General features: G+C 35.4%; 2 protein-coding genes across 4 annotated transcripts in view; one reads left to right on the top strand and one right to left on the bottom strand.

Moving 5' to 3' along the window:
* Nucleotides 1-24,815, top strand: part of LOC104004828 (uncharacterized) — a 225,911-nt gene that overhangs the window by 168,580 nt on the left and 32,516 nt on the right. The window lies entirely within an intron of this gene.
* Nucleotides 14,462-23,942, bottom strand: OR14A16 (olfactory receptor family 14 subfamily A member 16). Its single transcript, XM_001142068.6, has 3 exons — nucleotides 23,776-23,942; nucleotides 18,876-18,990; nucleotides 14,462-15,549 (listed from the first exon to the last, which is right to left on the bottom strand). The coding sequence occupies exon 3, from the start codon at nucleotides 15,532-15,534 to the stop codon at nucleotides 14,602-14,604; it is 933 nt and encodes a 310-aa protein (XP_001142068.5). The 5' UTR covers nucleotides 15,535-15,549; nucleotides 18,876-18,990; nucleotides 23,776-23,942; the 3' UTR covers nucleotides 14,462-14,601.

The following is a 24,815-nucleotide window of genomic DNA, read 5'->3' as shown; positions in this document are numbered from 1 at the left end:
TTGATTCATAACTGAAGTAAGCTTTATCTACTGTAATCAACTAATTGTTCATTTAATGCAGTGTAATCAGCACCCTGTTTTATGCATTACAATAAGGTTATGTATATGTTTCAATGTTTGATATATGTTTTAGCCAAAAATCTGTAATAAAAATCAACTCCTTGAAATAAGTCTTTTCTGAGCTCATGTTTCAGAAAATATGTTCAGAAATAGTATTTTATTTCTCTTCATTCTTTACTTATGAAACTAATGTCTAGAGAATTTAATATAAACCCTTGGTCAATCAATGAAGAAACTTTTCTAATTATAGCATTTAAAAAAGAATTTTCTTCCAGTCCTACCATTTGCTGACCAAAATTATAATAATCAAAAATCAGAATTTTAAAAAATTAAAACTTTGCTGAAGTTGCTTATCAGCTTAAGGAGATTTTGGGCTGAGACAATGGGGTTTTCTAGATATACAATCATGCCGTCTGCAAACAGGGACAATTTGACTTCCTCTTTTCCTAATTGAATACCCTTTATTTCCTTCTCCTGCCTGATTGCCCTGGCCAGAACTTCCAACACTATGTTGAATAGGAGTGGTGAGAGAGGGCATCCCTGTCTTGTGCCAGTTTTCAAAGGGAGTGCTTCCAGTTTTTGCCCATTCAGTGTGATACTGGCTGTGGGTTTGTCATAGATAGCTCTTATTATTTTGAGATACGTCCCATCAATACCTAATTTATTGAGAGTTTTTAGCATGAAGGTTGTTGAATTTTGTCAAAGGCCTTTTCTGCATCTATTGAGATAATCATGTGGTTTTTGTCTTTGGTTCTGTTTATATGCTAGATTACATTTATTGATTTGCGTATATTGAAGCAGCCTTGCATCCCAGGGATGAAGCCCACTTGATCATGGTGGATAAGCTTTTTGATGTGCTGCTGGATTCGGTTTGCCAGTATTTTATTGAGGATTTTTGCGTCAATGTTCATCAAGGATATTGGTCTAAAATTCTCTTTTTTGGTTGTGTCTCTGCCCAGCTTACAAAATCAATGTACAAAAATCACAAGCATTCTTATACACCAATAACAGACAAACAGAGAGCCAAATCATGAGTGAACTCCCATTCACAATTGCTTCAAAGAGAATAAAATACTTAGGAATCCAACTTACAAGGGACGTGAAGGACCTCTTCAAGGAGAACTACAAACCACTGCTCAATGAAATAAAAGAGGATACAAAGAAATGGAAGAACATTCCATGCTAATGGGAATAAATATCGTGAAAATGGCCATACTACCCAAGGTAATTTATAGATTCAATGCCATCCCCATCAAGCTACCAATGACTTTCTTCACAGAATTGGAAAAAACTACTTTAAAGTTCATATGCAACCAAAAAAGAGCCCGCATCGCCACGTCAATCCTAAGCCAAAAGAACAAAGCTGGAGGCATCACGCTACCTGACTTCAGACTATACTACAAGGCTACAGTAACTAAAACAGCATGGTACTGGTACCAAAACAGAGATATAGATCAATGGAACAGAACAGAGCCCTCAGAAATAACGCTGCGTATCTACAACTCTCTGATCTTTGACAAACCTGAGAAAAACAAGCAATGGGGAAAGGATTCCCTATTTAATAAATGGTGCTGGGAAAACTGGCTAGCCATAGGTAGAAAGCTGAAACTGGATCCCTTCCTTACACCTTATACAAAAATTAATTCAAGATGGATTAAAGACTTAAACGTTAGATCTAAAACCATAAAAACCCTAGAAGAAAACCTAGGCATTACTATTCAGGACATAGGCATGGGCAAGGACTTCATGTCTAAAACACCAAAAACAATGGCAACAAAAGCCAAAATTGACAAATGAGATCCAATTAAACTAAAGAGCTTCTGCACAGCAAAAGAAACTACCATCAGAGTGAACAGGCAACCTACAAAATGGGAGAAAATTTTCGCAACCTACTCATCTGACAAAGGGCTAATATCCAGAATCTACAATGAACTCAAACAAATTTACAAGAAAAAAACAACCCCATCAAAAAGTGGGCAAAGGATATGAACAGACACTTCTCAAAAGAAGACATTTATGCAGCCAAAAGACACATGAAAAAATGCTCATCATCACTGGCCATCAGAGAAATGCAAATCAAAACCACAATGAGATACCATCTCACACCAGTTAGAATGGCAATCATTAAAAAGTCAGGAAACAACAGGTGCTGGAGAGGATGTGGAGAAATAGGAACACTTTTACACTGTTGGTGGGACTGTAAACTAGTTCAACCATTGTGGAAGTCGGTGTGGTGATTCCTCAGGGATCTAGAACTAGAAATACCATTTGACCCAGCCATCCCATTACTGGGTGTATACCCAAAGGACTATAAATCATGCTGCTATAAAGACACATGCACACGTATGTTTATAGCGGCACTATTCACAATAGCAAAGACTTGGAACCAACCCAAATGTCCAACAATGATAGATTGGATTAAGAAAATGTGGCACATATACACCATGGAATGCTATGCAGCCATAAAAAAATGATGAGTTCATGTCCTTTGTAGGGACATGGATGAAATTGGAAATCATCATTCTCAGCAAACTATTCCTAGGACAAAAAACCAAACACTGCATGTTCTCACTCATAGATGGGAATTGAACAATGAGAACACATGGATACAGGAAGGGGAACATCACACTCTGGGGACTGTTGTGGGGTGGGGGGAGGGGGGAGGGATAGCATTAGGAGATATACCTAATGCTAAATGACAAGTTAATGGGTGCAGCACACCAGCATGGCACATGTATACATATGTAACTAACCTGCACATTGTGCACATGTACCCTAAAACTTAAAGTATAATAATAATAAAAAAATTAAAACTTATTAAAGTATCTGCCTTGTAAAAAATGGAAGGGGTCAATAAGCCTTTGATGTAGTTGTTGAGGAAATTATTACCGGTCATCAGTTGGATGGACAATGCTAACTCTGACCTAAATATTGATAAAATTCTTTCGTAAGAGGCACTTTCTTTCTTGATATCTTGGATTTGGCAAACAGTTGCTGGTAAGAGAAAATGGAATGAGAATGACAATGATTTTATGTCTGTTGCCCATCTCCCAAAGGCTGGAACTCTGACATATTCTAAAGGGAAGTGCTTCCACTGTTGAAATTGGTTTATTTAATCTGTTCCCCCCAGTTATAAGAGACATCTTGGCACTCTTTAATATATGGAAATAGAGTATGAAAACTGAACTTTACTTAGTAATGAGTAATTTCCAACGCTGGAATACAATCAAGAGTCTCAATTATTAGTGAGAGGGCATTGAAAGAACATATTTACCCAATCAGTTATTGAGATGTTATAGAGAAGAGACCATGACCTAGAATTTTCCTAGGGACTGGTTATCTGACTCTTAGTAGATATAGATTGTCACTTTATATTTTCTCATAATCATAGAGTCATATTTTCTTCTGTAGAGTTGGACTGCCTAGTCTTATTTTCTTTGGTGAATTTAGACTAGTAAATGCATGATTCTACTGAGGGATATTAATCAACCCATAACAGATATGGAGATATGTAAAAGGTAATTTAACAAACTAGGCATTGGTTTACTTATATTTTGTTATAGGTAAACTGTCTAATAAAGTTGGAATTTCGGAAGTATTCAATAATAAATAGACTTATGTATACAAATTCTTTGAGACTGAGTGCCACACTAACACACATGAATTGTGGTGTCTAAAATAATCCCAGATCCAGTTGGTAAAAAAAAGTTATAGGATAATGTGATAAAAGTTTAAAGCAGTCATATATTAAATATATATCTATATGCAAACATACACATGTATGTGGGTATTTCTAAAATTGTATCAGACAACCAAGACAAATATATTCGATATAATATTCATATGATTTGAATGTAAAATTATGCAAATGTGTAATAGAAATTCTGATCGTTCTGGGAAAATAATGATCAATGTGAAAATTCCACTTTGAAACTCTCAAAATCTGCTGAAAAAATTCATGTGCAAACACAATGATATTATAAAATATAATTAAAAATTAAAAACATAAAACTGTATAAAAATATTTTCCCATTTTATGTTATTTTAATCATTCAAATAAAAATTTTTGAGAATATTTCAATATTCCAGTATATCCAATAAATATATAAAATCTCAGCTCTATTAATATAATAAAGACGAAGTCAGTTTTAATACAAGTATCTTTTCTGGTACAATAAAAAAATTCATTTCAGTAATGTATTATGAACCCTCAAAACATAGGCTAGTGAGTGACAAAATGCTACCACATATTTGAATATTTTATTCAGATAACAGACTGTAATTATAGTGGAAAATATAAATTAAAAAAATTAAACATGAAAAATAAGATAGCTGAGTCAAAAGCTGTCTAAATAAGGAATCAGAAAATTCAGGTTAAAGTTTTATTTATTTATTTATTTTTTCCTTTAAGTTCTAGCATACATGTGCAGAATGTGCAGGTTTGTTACATAGGCATACATGTGCCATGGTGGTTTGCTGCACACATCAACCCATCATCTACATTAGATATTTCTCCTAATGCTCTTCCTCCCCTTGCCCCACACTGCCTGAAAGGCCCCAGTGTGTGATGCTTTCCTCCCTGTGTCCATGTGTTCTCATTATTCAACTCCCACTTATGAGTGAGAAAGTGCGGTGTTTGATTTTCTGTTTCTGTGTTAGTTTGCTGAGAATGATGGTTTCCAGCTTCATCCAAGTCCCTGCAAAGGACATGAACTCATTCTTTTTTATGGCTGCATAGTATCCATGGTATATATGTGCCACATTTTCCTTATCCAGTCTATCATTGATGGGCATTTGGGTTGGTCCCAAGTCTTTGCTATTGTGAATAGTGCTGCAATAAACATACATGTGCATATGTCTTTATAGTAGAATGATTTATAATCCTTTGGGTATATACCAGTAATGGGATTGCTGGATCAAATGGTATTTCTGGTTCTAGATCCTTGAGGAATTGCCACACTGCCTTCCACAATGGTTGAACTGATTTACACTCCCACCAATAGTGTAAAAGTGTTCCTATTTTCAAGTGAAAATAATTTATATTCTGCTGCATTAGCCAGTGTGTTCTACTGATATCAGTTAGTGCTAAGAGTTTACTCTGTTACTTAAGTCTTATTATTGTTTATTTTCCACTGCTGACAAATACAAATTGTAAATATTTATGGTGTAAAACATGATGTTTAAAATAGTGAACATTGTAGAATGGCTAAACCAGTCTAATATGTGCATTACCTCACATAATTTTCACTTTTTTATGGTATAAACACAAAATCTACTCTGTTCAAAATTTTGAAATATACATTGTTGTTAACTATAGTCACCATGTTGTACAATAGATCTCTTAAGTTTATTTTTCCTGTCTAACTAAAATTTTATATCCTTTGACCAACATCTCTCCAACTCACTGGCAATTGCTATTCTACTTTTTGCTTCAGTGAGGTAAACTATATTTTATTCCACGTATAAATGAGAAAATCTTTTATTTCTCATTCTGTGCCTGGCTTATTTCACCTAACATAATGTTCTTCAGATTCATCCATGTTGTCATAAATGATGGGATATCCTTCTCTTTTTTCTGGCTGAATAGTATCCCATTTTGTAAATATATATGTATATATGTATATTTGTATACATATATATGCACACATATATTTGTATATATACACATGTATATTTGTGCAATACACACATATGATATACACATGTACACAAATGTATGTGTGTGTATATACATTAATATATGTACACACACATTATTTATCCATTCATCTGTTAATGGAATCCTAGGTCTATTTCATTTCTTGGGTAAGGTGAATAGTACTGGAATGTTCATTGGAGTGTGGATACAGCTTTGACATACTACTGATTCCATTTCCTTTAGATACATGCACAGTAGTGGGATTGCTAGATTAAATGGTAGCTCTATTTTTACTTTTTTGAGGAAATTCTGTATTTTTTCTATGATATATAACTAATTTACATTACTGCCAACAGTGAACAAGGGTTCCCTTTCTGCACCTCCTTGCCAACACTTTTTATCTTTCTTCTTTCTGATAATGGCTATTCTAATGGAGTGAGGTGACGTGTCATTGTGATATTAGTTTGTATTTCCCTGATGATTAATGATGTTTAGCATTTTTCTTACACCTGTTAGACACTGCTCCGTCTTCTTTTGAGAGATGACTATTTCCAACCTTTCCCATTTTTTAATCAGTATATCTATTTCCTGCTTTTGAGTTCAGTTCCTTATATATTTGGCATTTTAACACCTTATCAGATGTATACTTTCCAAATATATGATTTCATATCATAGGTTATTATATATACACAGATGCTCCTTGCCTTATGATGGGATTATATCCTCTATAAATCCATCACAAATTGAAGATCTATAAAAATAAGATTAAAATTTCAAAAATTTAAAAATTTAATAAAAATAAAAATTGTGCTAAACTATTGCAAATATTATGTAAGATTTGTATTACTATCTTTAAAATAAAGCCTAATTTTAAAAATTAAAGAAATTTTAAATATCAATTGTGCTTGTATATGTAATCTGGCTAAATCTGAACCATCTTACTCCCTCCACATTCAGAAGTTTCCACTCTGAATCTTAACACATCTTTCTTTAGCAGGAATTAATGAAAATGTATTCTAATTTTATGTAGAAGAATACACAAGAATATACAGGGAATGTGTCCAAAATTGCAACACTTTAAAAAGGAATTATTTTACCAGACAAATTATATTTTTTAAAAAATCAAATTGTTAAATTTTAAAAATTATTGGTAAAACAATATAAAACTCAAAAATTGATATTAGTATATATGCTGATTTATTATAGAAAAAATTATTCATCAGTTCACTGGACAAAAGCAGATTATAATTACTTAATACAGGAAAATTGTTGTCTATCTGAAGGGAAAAAGTATCTCATGTCACAAAATAACTGATCTTAAGTGGATTAAAAATGTAAGCTAAAAATGACATAAATTAAGTAACATTTAAGAGCTTGGAGAAAGTGGTTTGGAATCTATAAGACAGAAAGTGTTAATGTCTATGCTAAATGAGGATTCCTTAGAAATTGAAAGCAAAGTAAGTATCAACGCCGTATGAAATAGAGACATAATCAACATTCAAAGGAGCATAAAATTCACAGAGAAATAAATCCAGTACATAGCAAATCAAAATTAAATACCAATGATAATGTTTATGTCTAGGAAGGTGTCAACAGTCAAAGACTCACTGTTACTAATTCTCACCTGAGAAGTGGCAAAAAGGGCCCAATACATACTTTTGGTATTTAAACAAAATGATGGGTTTTTATTTGGTTTCATTTTGTTTTGCTAAACAGACTATTGACAACACAACTACCTGTTACCCTAGACCCACTAATCTCATTCCTGGGTATTTATCATACTGAAGCGAAAGCCACTGCATGTCACTATATATGAGGATGTTCATTACAGCTTCCTTCAAAGGACAATGGTATGACAAAGAAGTGTCCAAAAAATATAAAGATTGCATCTAAGAGGTATTTGAGGGACAGTCAGAACTTGTGGGCCCTTGTTGTAAATTGGAAATAATTTGGCTCAAAATAGAGACATGCATTACCTGGCTTAGGTTTTAAATATTGGTAGCTGGGGAAGAGTTCATAGAGTGTCAGATTCTACATTTGTGTTGAATTCCAAGCCACCAAGGTTTGCTGATGTGGTATGAGAAAGAGGAGAGACAGAGAGCAGTCAAGAATCTCATGTCCTGGAGGTGGGCAGGATTCCTGAGGAACTTTGTGTTATGAACATCTTGCCTCTTTCTATCCCTGGTGGGGGAAGGTAAATGGAAATGGGTCCCCAGAGACCTGCCTGCTTTGGAAGGCCACTCCCTCCCTCCAGGACCATCTGCTTTTAGAAGCTGATCACAACACATAGCCTTGTAAATCTCCAAATCTATATATGTAGCTCTGCACATTCACTTTTATACCCATTTATTACTCTCCCCAAGTGCTCAATATTGTCTCCCATGGCCTCTGTAACTTATGGTAATTGCATGTTTCCCATAGATCTTCAGTATCTTTGCTCCTCTGGAAACATGGTGCCTGCATCCTTCCCGGCAGCCCTCTCACGATGGTGGTAGACACGCCCTGGAAGAAGGACTCACTGCCCAGCTGCAGTGAGGTCATCAGACAGGTTGAGGCTGTCAGCATCTTCAGGGACTCTTTAAGGAAGGAGGACATGTCCCTCAGGGACAGCCCACTGGTGAATGAGGGATTTAGAGGTGGAGGAATAACTGGGGTGGGCAAAGCTTGCTCCCCAGCCCTGATCAGGGTGAAGTATCCTGAATCTTCTTTCTGTGCAATCCTCCTTTCTTTCACTTTTCCCCATATTCCTAAAGTGCATTCAAATCACTTTCAGTGTCTGTGTCCAGAGAACTCCACCTACCACATAGGTGGACACTGATTTCTCTTTTGCTCTCTTACATCACTCAGTCTGGAGCAGGGCAAGGTCCACCTTGCTGTTTCTCTACCAGCTCTAGATCACATTCTCCCCTTCCCCTAAAAGTTGACCAGTTGTTTTGAATTTTATTCCAAGGGACTATACCACTCTCTGCTGCTTTTGTTGAAACATCTACCATTCTAAGATCCATCACCCTAGATGAACATGCCCAACTTGCCACAGCGTCCAGTTCTCATTATCCTAGACATAGTGAAAATGAGGAATGTTGTGCGCCTGGTTCAATGGATCTGTGAAGTAATGACATGTATCCTAACGTTAGTTTTAAGCTGATGTTATAAATGTGTGAATTTTTTTTTGTTTTTTGTTTTTTTTTATTTTATTATTATTATACTTTAAGTCTTAGGGTACATGTGCACAATGTGCAGGTTAGTTACATATGTATACATGTGCCATGCTGGTGTGCTGCACCCATTAACTTGTCATTTAGCATTAGGTATATCTCCTAATGCTATCCCTCCCCCCTCCCCCCACCCCACAACAGTCCCCAGAGTGTGATGTTCCCCTTCCTGTGTCCATGTGTTCTCATTGTTCAATTCCCACCTATGAGTGAGAATATGCAGTGTTTGGTTTTTTGTTCTTGCGATAGTTTGCTGAGAATGATGATTTCCAATTTCATCCATGTCCCTACAAAGGACATGAACTCATCCTTTTTTATGGCTGCATAGTATTCCATGGTGTATATGTGCCACATTTTCTTAATCCAGTCTATCATTGTTGGACATTTGGGTTGGTTCCAAGTCTTTGCTATTGTGAATAGTGCCACAGTAAACATATGTGTGCATGTGTCTTCATAGCAGCATGATTTATAGTCCTTTGGGTATACACCCAGTAATGGGATGGCTGGGTCAAATGGTATTTCTAGTTCTAGATCCCTGAGGAATCGCCACACTGACTTCCACAGTGGTTGAACTAGTTTACAGTCCCACCAACAGTGTAAAAGTGTTCCTATTTCTCCACATCCTCTCCAGCACCTGTTGTTTCCTGACTTTCTAATGATTGCCATTCTAACTGGTGTGAGATGGTATCTCATTGTGGTTTTGATTTGCATTTCTCTGATGGCCGGTGATGGTGAGCATTTTTTCATGTGTCTTTTGGCTGCATAAATGTCTTCTTTTGAGAAGTGTCTGTTCATGTCCTTCGCCCACTTTTTGATGGGGTTGTTTGTTTTTTTCTTGTAAATTTGTGTGAGTTCATTGTAGATTCTGGATATTAGCCCTTTGTCAGATGAGTAGGTTGCGAAAATTTTCTCCCATTTTGTAGGTTGCCTGTTCACTGTGATGGTAGTTTCTTTTGCTGTGCAGAAGCTCTTTAGTTTAATTGGATCTCATTTGTCAATTTTGGCTTTTGTTGCCATTGCTTTTGGTGTTTTAGACATGAAGTCCTCTCCCCATTGCTTGTTTTTCTCAGGTTTGTCAAAGATCAGATAGGTGTAGATACGCAGCGTTATTTCTGAGGGCTCTGTTCTGTTCCATTGATCTATATCTCTGTTTTGGTACCAGTACCATGCTGTTTTGGTTACTGTAGCCTTGTAGTATAGTTTAAAGTCAGGTAGCATGATGCCTCCAGCTTTGTTCTTTTGGCTTAGGATTGACTTGGCGATGCAGGCTCTTTTTTGGTTGCACATGAACTTTAAAGTAGTTTTTTCCAATTCTGTGAAGAAAGTCATTGGTAGCTTGATGGGGATGGCATTGAATCTATGAATTACCTTGGGCAGTATGGCCATTTTCACGATATTGATTCTTCCTACCCATGAGCATGGAATGTTCTTCCATTTCTTTGTATCCTCTTTTATTTCATTGAGCAGTGGTTTGTAGTTCTCCTTGAAGAGGTCCTTCACATCCCTTGTAAGTTGGATTCCTAAGTATTTTATTCTCTTTGAAGCAATTGTGAATGGGAGTTCACTCATGATTTGGCTCTCTGTTTGTCTGTTATTGGTGTATAAGAATGCTTGTGATTTTTGTGCATTGATTTTGTATCCTGAGACTTTGCTGAAGTTGCTTATCAGCTTAAGGAGATTTTGGGCTGAGACAATGGGGTTTTCTAGATATACAATCATGTCATCTGCAAACAGGGACAATTTGACTTCCTCTTTTCGTAATTGAATACCCTTTATTTCCTTCTCCTGCCTGATTGCCCTGGCCAGAACTTCCAACACTATGTTGAATAGGAGTGGTGAGAGAGGGCATCCCTGTCTTGTGCCAGTTTTCAAAGGGAATGCTTCCAGTTTTTGCCCATTCAGTATGATATTGGCTGTGGGTTTGTCATAGATAGCTCTTATTGTTTTGAGATACGTCCCGTCAATACCTAATTTATTGAGCGTTTTTAGCATGAAGGTTGTTGAATTTTGTCAAAGGCCTTTTCTGCATCTATTGAGATAATCATGTGGTTTTTGTCTTTGGTTCTGTTTATATGCTAGATTACATTTTTTGATTTGCGTATATTGAACCAGCCTTGCATCCCAGGGATGAAGCCCACTTGATCATGGTGGATATGCTTTTAAATTTTAATTCTATTATTTTAACATCATCTTATATTCATACTTTATACATCACTACATAAAACTTTTTGAGATCTTGATTATAACATGTGTTGGCATAAATATGTTAGTATAAATTGTTGGTGTTTCCACTCTACTCCCAACCATTTTCTTTTTTTTAATTTAATTTAATTTAATTTATTTATTATTGTTATACTTTAAGTTTTAGGGTACATGTGCACAATGTGCAGGTTAGTTACATATGTATACGTGTGCCATGTTGGTGTGCTACACCCACTAACTTGTCATCTAGCATTAGGTATATCTCCCAGTGCTATCCTTCCCCCCTTCCCCCACCCCACAACAGTCCCCAGAGTGTGATGTTCCCCTTCCTGTGTCCATGTGTTCTTATTGTTCAATTCCCACCTATGAGTGAGAATATGTGGTGTTTGGTGTTTTGTTCTTGTGATAGTTTACTGAGAGTGATGATTTCCAATTTCATCCATGTCCCTACAAAGGACATGAACTCATCATTTTTTATGGCTGCATAGTATTCCATGGTGTATATGTGCCACATTTTCTTAACCATTTTCATAGTTAAAATCTGAAAGGAGACTCTGTTGCTTTGAGAAAACCACTTTATTTTTCAGTGGTGTCAATGAACAGGTATCCAGAGCTTATAAGAAGTTTGTGTGCCTGAAATCAAAAAGAAATTTTCAATTTTATCTTTATCTTTTTAAATAAGTTATAAAGTTAGGATTGTCTGTTCAAATTTAGTTATTTTGTCACCTAATTTAGATCATGGATTGACAACATACACGTATAAGAAAATATAGTTGCAGAGGTAAACGGTAACTTAGATTTTCTCCAAATTATCATTCTTTATTTTTCTGATTTATTTAATTGCATAAACTACACATTCCTTATTGCATTCAAGCCAACGAAGCAGATTTTGTTTTACTTTTCTGCTTTACAAAGACAAAAATAGAGGGAAGTTGTTCACTAGTATTGCTTTGACCTCATAGCAATTGAAATACATAGTCAGTTCCCAGTTTGTATAAGTAATTGAGATATTTAGAATCGGAGTAATGAAAGAAGTCACACTGTTTTGATTATGCTCTGCTTATGGGATCATGGTGAAGAAAATCCCTCAGCCAGTACCCGGTGCTGCACTGCTCTGATTATATAGGACAAAGCTTAATGCACAAAAGTTATTCAGTTGCATTTAATCCTTGTTAGTTTGTTTTCTTTTGAGAAAATCCCGTTTGAAGATCATCAGTTCATGTCACACAGAGCCTCCTATATAGAATCTTCATAAGTATATTCAGTATAAATAGTGGTGTCAACCATGGCAACAGGCCAGTAGTGAATTCTCAGTGCAAATGAGTTAACTAATGGTTATCAACTTTTGCTGAAGACTCATTATTGGCACATGCATTAATGATGTAATCCTTGTAACAATCCTGTGAATGCCTATTTTAAAAGATTGGCAACACGTGGATATTGTCACTTGCTCTGTCAAAGTGAAGTCAGAACAGTGGTGACATTGCCTACAAAGCAAACAACGCACTGAGTGTTGAAATTCCCTGTTTGGGAACTGGTTTAGCTGAGGTGATTAAGAATGAAGCAGCAAATGGTTTTGTCTTATACTAACTGCTCACTGGGTTTTATGGGCCATTGTGTCATAACTAAACATATTATTGTGTTCACTTTTTACTCTGAAAGAGGCAATTTGTCATTTGTGTTAATTCATTATAATAAGAAGGGACTTGGTTAATAAATGTTTTTTAACATTCAAGAAGACATTTTCTGCTTTTCTTGTGTCTTCTGGGAAAACGAAATCTGTGTCATTTTGACCTCAGTGTACATGTGTCCATCTATGTTTGTCAAATAAAAATAACATAAAAATATGTATTGAATTTGATGAATTAATGACATTATCTATTTGAAGCAATAAAAAATCACAAGGAAACAATTTCACAAATTTAATTCCATAATTATTAAAAGCTTGCATTAAATAAAAAATAATATCAGTATAATTAAAGAGAAAACTGGAGATGAAAAATATTTACATGTAGTAGCTGTTAGTGTCTATAACTTTACAAAAGCACATTCAAGTTAAACACAAATGTTACGATGGAGTAGACAAATAAGCAAAATACATGAATAGATGATTGACTTAAAAGGTAAATTAGCACATTTCTCTGCATGCTGAACAAATAATAAATGGAAGCAATCCCTGTGTCACATTTTTATTGAAAAAAGCACCCCATGCAGTTAATATACAAATATAATTATAAAAATTGAATGGACTCAGTCTTTGTTGAAAACATACACATAGACATACACACATACACATAATTTTAAATATTTTCATAGACCTAATATATTATGAAATATTTGAAGACATAATTATGTGCTCCAAAGACTTGCCTGAGAAAAATACCATTGTCAGTACACAGCTCTACATTTCACAAAGAGTAATTTAAGAAACTGGAAATTTGTAGTACAGATGCTGCAGAGAAAAATAATTCACATATTCTTCCAAGTTTATTTCGCTTAATAGATTACATGATAGAAGAAAAAAATATTTATTAGTAGAAGAAAGATTGAGCAATGTATGAGATATCTAGAAGGAAGTCCATCTAGCAGAAAATCTAATACTGGGCTTCCAAATACCATAATAAAGACTAAGGGGAAACCTCAAAATAGCTATAATTAAAATGAATATCTAAAATAGTCAAAGCCTATATATATATATATTTAAATATGTATTTAAATATACACATTTAAAATGTATACATGGGAACCTTTTAAAACTATTTATATACTGATTTGTTTTGTAACTAGAGCATTAGGAAAGCCATGTTAGGGTTAATAAAACATCAATACAAATTAATAATTATTTTGACATCTGCCTTCAATGACAGTTCCTTTATTTCTTTGAGTGCTGATATCTTTCTCTGGCAAAATTCAATTAATATGCATTTTCTATTTGACCTTTTACCAAAAATGCAAAATGACCATATAGAAGAAAAGAAAACGTCCCATTCAAATTAATTTTTGAGTAAGACCACTTTTTTCATATTATTCTTCTCAGTGACATTTAAATAGTCAAGTCAATACAAGGAATAAATATGGATAATTTGTCAAAGAATTCTGTAAGTTTTTTTGTTCAGATTGATTAGGTCATAAGAGAGTAGAGGTTTGGGTTTTGTATTGCTGCTGCTGCTTCTTCAATAAGAGTTTTTAAGTGAGATAGTAAGTTCTAAACAAACATTCTTCCTTACATCATATTAAAGATAACTAGAAATCAGCTTATGTACACCACCCAAGAAGGGGTTTGGGAAATGGCTCCGTATTGTAAAAATTCAGAATTTTACTTAAGAATAGAAAAATGTAATTAATTGCCCAAGGAAATTTTCTAATAAAATAATTGCTTTCATTTGTCTTTTTAAATTTTTACTTTTAAGAATTAGAGATAAAAATGAAGAATTAATGTGTGTACATTATAAATGGTATCTATTATTGAAAGAAAAAAAGCAACAGCTTTTACTTTTTGGTGAGCTTTCCCTTTATCAACATCCCCAGAGCCACCTTTATGGCCTTGTTTCTCAAACTGTATATAATGGGATTAAAGGTTGGGGGCAGCATAGTGTGGAACACAGAAATTACAGCATCCAAAATAGAAGGAGACTCTGAAGCTGGCTTCAGATAAGCAATGAATCCAGTGGAAAGAAATAACACAACCACCAGCAAGTGTGGAAGGCAAGTAGAGTAGGCTTTTGACTGGCCTTCTGTGGAAGGGATCTTCTTGACTGTAGAGAAGACATGGACATAGGTAATGATGATGACAATAAAACAGCAGAAATCCAAAACTACATTAATAAGGATGAGTGCAATTTCTCTTATTAAATTTTCTGAGCAAGAAATAGCTAATAACTGGGGAATGTCACAGAAGAACTGATGGACCATGTTGGACCCACAGTAGTATAAGGAGAAGGTGCCAGCTGTGTGCATCACAGCAATCAGACCCCCATACAGCCAAGACACAGTGGCTGTTTGGACACAGGTGCCCCTGTCCATGATGACATCATAGTGCAGAGGGTGACATGTAGCAGTATAGCGGTCAAAGGACATCACCGTGAGGAGGAGCAGCTCTGCAGATGCTGAAAAAAGCAACAAAAAGACCTGGGAAACACAGCCAAGGAATGAAATGGAGTTGTTGTGTATCAAAGAATTGGCGATAGATTTGGGAGCCGTGACTGAAATAAGGCAGAGATCCAAGAAAGATAGATTCTTCAAGAAGAAATACACGGGGGTGTGGAGATGATGGTCCAAAGTTGTGATCATGATAATGAGAACATTCCCCATCAGGGCACACAAATAAATCAACAAGAAGAGAATCGAATGCAAAATGCACATATTTTTATTGGTAGAAAACCCCATGAGGATAAATTCAGTCACGACTGTGAGATTTGCCATTATTGCAGGAGTAATCTGCAGGAAAAGGAGAAGACTGAAGTAAAATATCAATGTCCACTCTTTAAATATTAAATATATATAACACATATATTATATTATTTAGCATACTGAAACACACACATGTACCACATGTATGGTAATTCCATGCCAATTTGCCACAAAAAATACTTTCATCTAGTTCATTTTTAGTGCATTGATCACCAAGCATTTCCTGATTGATTTCATGTTATTGAGGCAATTTAGTTCACATAAATGCATTGTTATAATATTATCCAAATATATCTTATGAAATATACTGAAAGATTAAAAATTTTCTATGGATGTTATCAAAACTTAAAAACAAAGTTTTCCTGCCCATCTCTCTTGAAAACTCAAACCAACAAACCAATGGCTACTACATTGTACCATAGTCTTGCTCTTCCTACATCTTGTCCCATGACTAACAGGACCTCAGTTTCAACACACCTTCCAAGAATTTGAACAATTAACAATTCTAAAAACAAAACTTAACTATTACAGACCTCCCTCAAGCTATTCTACAAAGTCTTTAACCTACTTACTCTCTAAAAAACTTTGTTTGCAGGTATTCTCACATTTGAAATTTTAATAAGAGATTGAACTAATGGTGCTTTTTTAACACCATAATTTGCAATCTTGTGCCTATAGTTTCATAGGACACACACATGGTTACTGTAGGCAACAGATCCTATAATATATGAGCTGGCCGGGTGCGGTGGCTCACGCCTGTAATCCCAGCACTTTGAGAGGCCCAGGCAGGTGGATCGCCTGACGTCAGGAGTTCAAGACCAGCCAGGACAACATGGCGAGACCCCATCTCTGCTAAAAATACAAAAAATTAGCTGGGTGTGGTGGCGGGCACCTATAATCCCTGCTACTTGGGAGGCTGAGGCAGGGTGAATCACTTGAACCTGGGAGGCGGAGGCTGCAGTGAGCTGAGATCACACTATTGAACTCCTGCCTGGGCAACAGAGCGAGGCTGTGTCTCAAAACAAACAAATAAATAAATATTTTGTTAGCCTTATATTAACTGAATTACTCACTTTTCTTTTTTAATCCCCCATCTGCCACTTTGACTTTTTTCTCATATTTAATAAGTTAAACTATGTTTTCTCTTTCAAGCTTTTTTTCTCTTTCATCATAGCCAAGTTGTACAACAACAATGCGTGACCTTGCATATCACAATCTTAATGTTTTTATGTCCACTGCTTTCTCTGTTCCCCTCTATCCCTTCCAAAAAAGTATTGCAAATTATGGGGCAGGGGAGAAGGATCGCCACATAATTTGAACAAAATTCAGATGGTCTTACTCTGATGGAAAACTGTGGTTATTCATTCCTATTGCAGTGACGTGGGGGCTTTCTAATTCTACAGATTGTATACATTGACCTTAATGTAAATTTAGTAAAATATTAAAACTGTACTTGACAATTTTCCTCCTGCACTCTCTTCTTTGGCTCTTTCTTTTAAATATTGTGCCTGTTCTCTCTCAGGAGTGATAGATAAAGAAAAATCACAGTGTAAATGTTGTTTGCTGAATTTAAGAGAGAAGTGATATAAACTAATTTTAATCTGTTAGAAAAAAAACCCAGACATTTGAATGAACAGTTAAAAATAAATGTTAGGATTTATTCCAGAAAAAGAAGTAAAAATATTTTGAGTGGTTTTTAAAAAATCATTTTAATGATGTTTTATTTGATTAATCTCTGTGGCTGTTCTTGTTAAAATATTGTGACTTCATCTTACAGCATCACTAATAGTCCCCGAGTGGTTGAGTAGAAAAGCATATGATTACTAAGACAGATGTCCATACGTGTCTCTTTCTTCTAGTATGAGGGAAACAAAATGGTAAGGGAAAATTGACTCAAAGACAGTGGTATTGATGATTCTGTCTGACTGAGCTTTCTTCATAATCGTTTAGAAGCTGGAAAGTATAGCATGCCTTTTTAAGAAGTACTTCACATTATTTTTTTTAAGATTAGTCTTAAGTTTCTTGCTTCATTTATTTCTAGTTACCTCTCATTAATTTTGTGATTTCATTTAACATTTAATACACTTTCAGCTTAGTGTGGTAAATCCAAAAATATATCACTAAGAGTTACAACATCTGATATTCATAATACATACTCCTCAACGAAGATACTATAATGTGCCAAAAGTATTAAAAATTATAATCCTATTGTGGAATACTTAAAATTAAAAAGATAAAAAGTAGTATTTTATCCCATTTCTGTGTGTGAAGTTCACTCACAGGAAAAGCTAATACTGCTACTTTGAATAATTTGAGCATCAGAGAAAAAATATATCTTTAGGTTTTATTAGTTTCTATTATTTGTAAAATAAGAATTTTAATTGTTCCCAAATCCAGACAAATTTTAATTCCAAAATTTTTAAAATATGAAATGTGATTTTTTATCATCAGAGAAATGCAAGTAAAAACTATAATGATATAATGATCTTACCCCAGCTAAAATGGATTTTATCCAAAAGACAGGCAATAGCAAATGCTGGGGAGGATGTAGAGAAAAGGGAATTGTACACTGTTGGAGGGAATGTAAATTAGAACAGCCACTATGGACAACAGTATGGAGGTGCCTCCATAAACTAAAAATAAAACTACCATATGATCCAGCAATCCCATTGCTAGGTATATAACTGAATGAGAGGAAATCAGTATATCAGAGAGATATTTGCACTTGCATTTTTATTCACTGTTCAGAATAGCTAACAGATGAGTAGATTTTAAAAATGTTGTGCATATGCACAATGGAATATTATTTACCCACAAAAACAAATGAAATCCTGTCATTTGCAACAACATGGATAGAACTAGGGGGCATTATGTTAAGTAAAATAAGCCAGGATCAGAAAGACAAATTTTGCATGTTCTCACTCTAATTGGGAGCTAAAAATCAAAGCAATTGAATTCATGAAGATAGAGAGTAGAATGGTGGTTCCCAGAGACTGAGAGGGTAGTAAGGAGTTTGGAGGAAAGTAGCAATAGTTAATGGGTGCAAAAATATCATTTAAAATGTGAATAAGATTTAGTATTTGATACACAACGAGGTGACTACAATCAACAGTAATTTATCGTATAATTAAAAATAAGAGAATGGAATTGGAATGTTCCTAACACAAATTATAAATGCTTGAGGCGATGAATGCCCCAATTACCCTAATATAATTTTTACACATCGTATATCTGAATCAAAACGTCACAGGTACCCCATAAATATACACATCTCTATGTACCCACAAAAGTTAAAAATAAAAAATTTTTAAAAATAAAAAATATAATGAGTTTTCTTTTAAAAAATGACTTACTCTATACCTCCAATCTGGTGCACGAAGATTCCAGATGTCCTCTGAGGCTTGTTTTCAATGCTTCTTTATTCATTTATAGAGTGCTTACTAAAGGCCAGATCTTTCTGTTGGCAAACTTCAGTGAAAACAATGCAGTGAGTCAAATTCCAAAGGTGTGTGGGAAGTCACTTTCTCAAAACACCAGCATCTCCATGTTGTGCTTAGAGAGAGGGTGTGTGAGGAGCAGAGGAAAGAGCTATCCCAGGAGATTGCGATGGGAGTAACACCATGAAGAACACAGGTGGGGGTATAACAGGTGAGGTTCAGAGTTTAGCACAGCCCCAGGGGAGCAGATTAAAAAAAAAAGACTAGGAGATGTGTTACAGAAAAAATGGAGAGCAGGATCAGGCAGACACTGCAGGTCATGGGAAGTAGTTTGTTTACTGTGAGTGAGAGAAAAATCTGGATGGTTTTGAGTAGAGGAGGAGAATGATCCGACTTATATTTGAACTTTTTGTCTTATTATCTATTTTATTGTATATATTTAAAGTGTATAATATGTTTTGATATGAATGTAGATAGTGAAATAATAATACAGTCAGGCAATCTAACATATCCATCACCTCACATAATTGCCTTTTATGTGTGAGTATGTAGTAAGAACACCTAAAATCTGCTCTCAGCAATTTTTTAGTTTACAGTAAAATATTATTAGTTATGGTCCTCATGCTGTGCATAAAATGCCCTGTTGAATAAAAGTATTGAGAGTGTCCATCCTTGTCTTGTTCCTGATCTTAGAGGAAATGTTTAAACTTTTCATTCTTGCAAATGATGTTAGCAGTGGGCTTGTGATTTATGGCTTTATGATTCTGTACCTAATTTGTTTAGAATTTTCATTATGAAAGGAATTGTATTAAATGCCTTTTCAGAATCTATTGAAATATTCTATGGTTTGGTCCTTCATTCTGTTAATGTAGTAGATCACAGTTATTGATTTGCATATTCTAAACCCACTTGCATCTGAAGGAAAAATCCAGATTTATTATGATGAATGATCTTTTTAATGTGCTGTTGAATTTGATTTGCTAGTATTTCATTGAAGATTTTTGCATCTGTGTTTATCTGGAACACGGGCCTGTAATTTTTCTTTTCTTGCAGTATCCTTGTCAGGATTCAGTATCAGAGTAATACTGGCCTCATAACATGATTTTAGAAGTGTTCCTTCATCTTCAATATTTTTGAAATGTGTAAGGGAGAACTGGCATTAGTTATTCTTTAAAGATTTGATAGAATTTACCCATGAAGCCACCAGTGACTGGGTGTTTTTGTTGTTGCTGTTATTGTTTATGTTTTTTAAAAAGGGGACTTAGTTTTGTTGCTATTTTCTATTGTCTTTCTGGACTTCATTTTTATTTTTCTCTGCTTTTTTCTTTGTTATTTCCTTTCTCCTACTAATTTTTGGCTTAGTTTGCTCTTTTTTCTCTAGGTTCTTGAGCATAATGTTAGGTTTTATTAAGATCTTTCTTGGGCCCGGCACGGTGGTGCACACCTGTAATCCCAGCACTTTGGGAGGCCGAGGTGTGTGGATCACTTGAGGTCAGGAGTTCGAGTCCAGCCTGACTAATATGGTGAAACCCCATCTCTACTAAATACAAAAAAAAAACAAAAACAATTACCCAAGCGTGGTGGTGCATGCCCGTAATCCCAGCTACTCGGGAGGCTGAGGCAGGAGAATCACTTGAACTTGGGAGGCGGAGGTTGCAGTGAGCCAAGATAGTGCCATTGCACTTCAGCCTAAGCAACAAGAGTAAAGCACCGTCTCAAAAAAAAAAAAAAAAAAAAAATCTTTATTTTTCATGTAGGCATTGGTGCTGTAAATTTTCTTATTAGAACTGCATGACTGCATCTCATAAGTGTCAATATGTTGTGTTTTCATGCTTGTTTGAATCAACATGTTTTTTCATTTCCTTTTTAATTTCTTCTTCGAACCATCAGTTGTTTATAAGCATGTTAATTTCAACATATTTGTGAAGTTTTCTGAAATTCCACTATTATTGTTATCTAGTTTCATACCATGTAGTCAGAAAAGATACTTGATATGATTTCATTCATCTTAAACTTGTTAAAAATCACGTTGTGGCCTAACATTTGGTCTATGCTGAATAATGTTTTATGTGCACTTGAGAGGAACGTATCTTCTGCTGCTATTGGATGGAATGTTTGGGATGTGTCTGTTAGGTCCATCTGGTCTAAAGTGTAGTTCAAGTCCAATCCTTGTTGATTGACTGCTGGATGATTACTAATACATCAGTTCATAGTTGAATGTGGAGTATTGAAATCCCCTACTATTACTTTATCACTATGTCTTTTCAGATAAAGTATTTGCTTTATATATTTGGTATGCTGATGTTACATTCATATATATTTGCAATTGTTATATCTTCTTGATCGATTAACCCCTTTATCATTATATAATAACTTTCTTTGACTATTTTTACAGTTTTGACTTAAAGTCTATCTTATGTAAGTATAGCTACCTCTGCTCTCTTTGATACCCATTTGGATGGAATATCCTGTCATCCTTATACTTTCAATCTACATGTGTCCTTTATGATGATGTGACTCACTTGAAGGCAAGGTATATTATCTATGCACCCACTTTATGTCTTTTGATTGGAACATTTAATTCATTTGCAGTTGATAAACTGGGTAGTACTTACTGCTGCCATTTTGTTAAATATTCTCTGGAGTTCTTTTGTGTGTTTTTAAAATAGATTCTTTGTTCCTTTCTTCACCTTTTGCTGTCTTCCTTTGTGATTAGATTTTCTCTAGTGGTGTGCCTTGATTCCTTACTTTTTATCCTTTTTGTGTCTACTATAGGTTTTGGCTTTTTTGGTTAGTATGATAATAACTTAAAACATTTTATACTTATAACAGGCTATGTTAAGGTGTTAACAATTTAACTTTATCCACATTAAATGTAAAAACTGTATTACTCCTCTCATTTTAAGTCTCTTATGTCATAATTTATGTTTTTTATGTTGTAAACAAATTTGTTGCTATTATTATCTTAATAGTTTTGTATTTTTCACACTGTGATAGTTAATTTTAGGTGTCAAACTTGACTGGATTAACAGAGGCTTAGGTGGCTGGTGAAGCTTTGTTTCTGGATGTGTCTGGGAGGGTGTTTCCAGAGGAGATTAACATGTGAGTCCATGTACTGAGAGAGGAAGGCCTGCCCTTAATGCCCTTAATGGGGCTGCGGTGTGTGTGTGTGGCGGGGGGGCGGGGGTGCTGGCGAAAACAAACAGTAGGCAGAAGGGGGATTTTTTTTCTCTCTTTCTGTTATCTCTGTCTTCAGGAGTGAGATGCCTCTCTTCCTCTGGCCCTCAGACATCAGACTCCAGATTCTTCAGCTTTTGGACTCTGGGACTTGCACTACTGGCCTCCCAAGGGCTCTTGGGCTTTTGGCCTTGGACTTGGGGCTGCACCATCAGTTTCCCTGGTTCTGAGGCTTTCAAACTGAATCATAATACCAGCTTCTCTGATCATCCAACTCACACTTGGCCTTTCTGGGACCTCTCTGCCTCTATGATTATGTGAGCCAATTCCCCTGAATAAATCCCCTCTCATATATCCTATTGGTTATGTTTCTCTGAAGAACTCTAATATACGTTTAAAATTACTAATACATCTTTCAAATTACAGATTTCACACAACATCTAATAATCTGACTAGGCTCTCAGTTCATAATTAAGAGTGAGGAAGCTTATTGGGTATTCTAGGAGCAAAGACTGAGCTTATCAATAGCTGAACTTCATCAAGAAAAGATGCAGAGGTTTTGAGGGATCTCAAACACAAACTTTTTCCAGAATTGTTGCCCCAGAAGGGAAGCATATAAAATATTTGGCCAGCTGAATGTAAGACTGTCACTTGAATTTTGTAAAATAAAATTAAGGGTTTCAAAATATATAATGTCTGTATTCACTAAAGGACCCTATTGATTTGTATTCCTTATTCCCACTACCCTTTGTGGGGTGCCTGATATCTCTGAGGCTTATCTCTTCTTCAACTTCTGTAGAACCTACATTCCACTACTTTTACCAGGAGTTGGAGTAATTTCTTAACTTTTGAGGTGAAGATCTAGAGTTGTATTACAGTATTAAAATAAAATAAGCCAGGCACACAATGGCTCATGCCTGTAATCCCAATGTTTTTGGAGGCAAAGGTGGAAGGATCACTTGAGGCCACAAGTTTGAGACAAACCTGAGCAACCTGGAGAGACCCCCATTTCTACAAAATAAAAAAATAAAAACATTATCTGGGTATGGTGCTGCACACCTGTAGGCCTTGCTACTCAGGAAGCTGAGGTGGGAGGATCCTTTGAGCCCAAGAGGTTGAGGCTGCACTCACTGAGCCATGACCATGACACTACACTCCAGCCTGGGTGACAGAGCAAGACCTTGCCTCTAAAATATTATAACAAAAGATGATAAAATAAAATAGTTACCCCAACATCTAGCATGACAATTAAATAATACTGTAAGTGCTGCAGTAGGTCTTCAAGCATGCATACAGAACATAAATATAATATGGGAAAAATGTTTTTAGGCAGTGGACATCAGAGCACAAAACTGTCAATTCTGAATGAATATTAGTGGAAAAATACTATGCAACTATTTTTTACTGGGAAGGATATGATAACTATGTATTTCCTGTTTTGAAGCATCCAGAATTGAAGGAGACACACACTCAAAAGTTAAGCACCAATCCAAACTTCAAATTTAAAGTTATTAATATCATAAAATTGAATTGAATTAAAAGCAAAAATATAAAAATAAATAAAATAATATTCATATTGTTCTAAATATCGGTAGATCATCCAGATAAGCTGTAAAATTTAATACTGTTCCAACAATACCTTTATAATTGAAGTGGTGTCACTGTCTGGGGTAAATATCCAGGATTCACTGTCTCCTACAAAGAAGATTTAGGACACGGACACACACCAGGAGTTCAGGAGCAGAGGTTTAATAGGCAAAGGAAAGAGAAAAGAAAATAGAGCTCTCTCTAGTAAGAAAGAGGGCCTTCTGAAAGGAGGGACCAGCCAGCAGCGGAGTTCGCTGGATTTTATAGGCAGGCTTGGGGAAGTGGTGTCTGATTTACACAGGGCCCACAGGTGTGACATTTGCATAATGCCGGGGGGAAGGCTGGCCACGTCACCTTAATCTCGTTATGCAAATGGACTTTTCACTTGACCAGGGCGTCTTGTCTGCTTTTTACTGTGCACATGGCTGGCAAAGAGAAGCAAAGATGGAGCCGCCATTTTGACCGTGCCTGGTCCTAGGTAGCTTTTTCCTCTCTGCATTCACCTGGGCAAGCTTCCAGCTTCCTTGTCTATGTGGGCAGCTCAATTTTATAGGCTGCTCTTTGTTAGAAAATGATTTTGGGGCTGCTGTACATTAAAAAGAGAAACTTTATCGAGGACTCCCATACCCTATCTGCTTATGTAGTTTCTTATCTCCTATATCATAATTATGTCATCATTAAAATCTGTATCTATTCTATATCTGTATCTTTGTCTATGTCTAAATCTACATATTTAAAATTCAGTACATTAATCTCACATTGCATTTAACTGTCACATCCTTTTATTCCCCGTTAATCTGGAGTAGTTTATCAATCTCTCTGTGTCCATGAGTTTGACATTCTGAAGAATGAAGGTCAGATACTTTGTAGAATGTCCCTCGATTTAAATTTTCTGTGACTTCCTCAAAATTAGAATCAGATTGTTATAAGAAGGCAAGGATGTCAATTTGTTCCATTACTGTTGGTGCTAACTTTAATCACTTGGTTAAGATGGTGTCTGCCAGATTTCTCCACTTTGAAGTCATGCTTTTTCCCTTTGTAATGAATAAGAATTGTATGTGCATATACCTTGAGTCTAGGCTTCAGATGGAA

This window comes from Pan troglodytes, chromosome 1 (genome assembly GCF_028858775.2).
Source record: "Pan troglodytes isolate AG18354 chromosome 1, NHGRI_mPanTro3-v2.0_pri, whole genome shotgun sequence".
Classification (NCBI taxonomy): domain Eukaryota; kingdom Metazoa; phylum Chordata; class Mammalia; order Primates; family Hominidae; genus Pan; species Pan troglodytes.
The sequence above is the reverse complement of the archived record's forward strand: the minus strand, read 5'-3'. Positions and strand labels throughout refer to the sequence as shown.

Coding starts and splice junctions, on each gene's coding strand:
- OR14A16 (XM_001142068.6), bottom strand. CDS start 15,534: ATGGCAAATCTCACAGTCGTGACTGAATTTATCCTCATGGGGTTTTCT.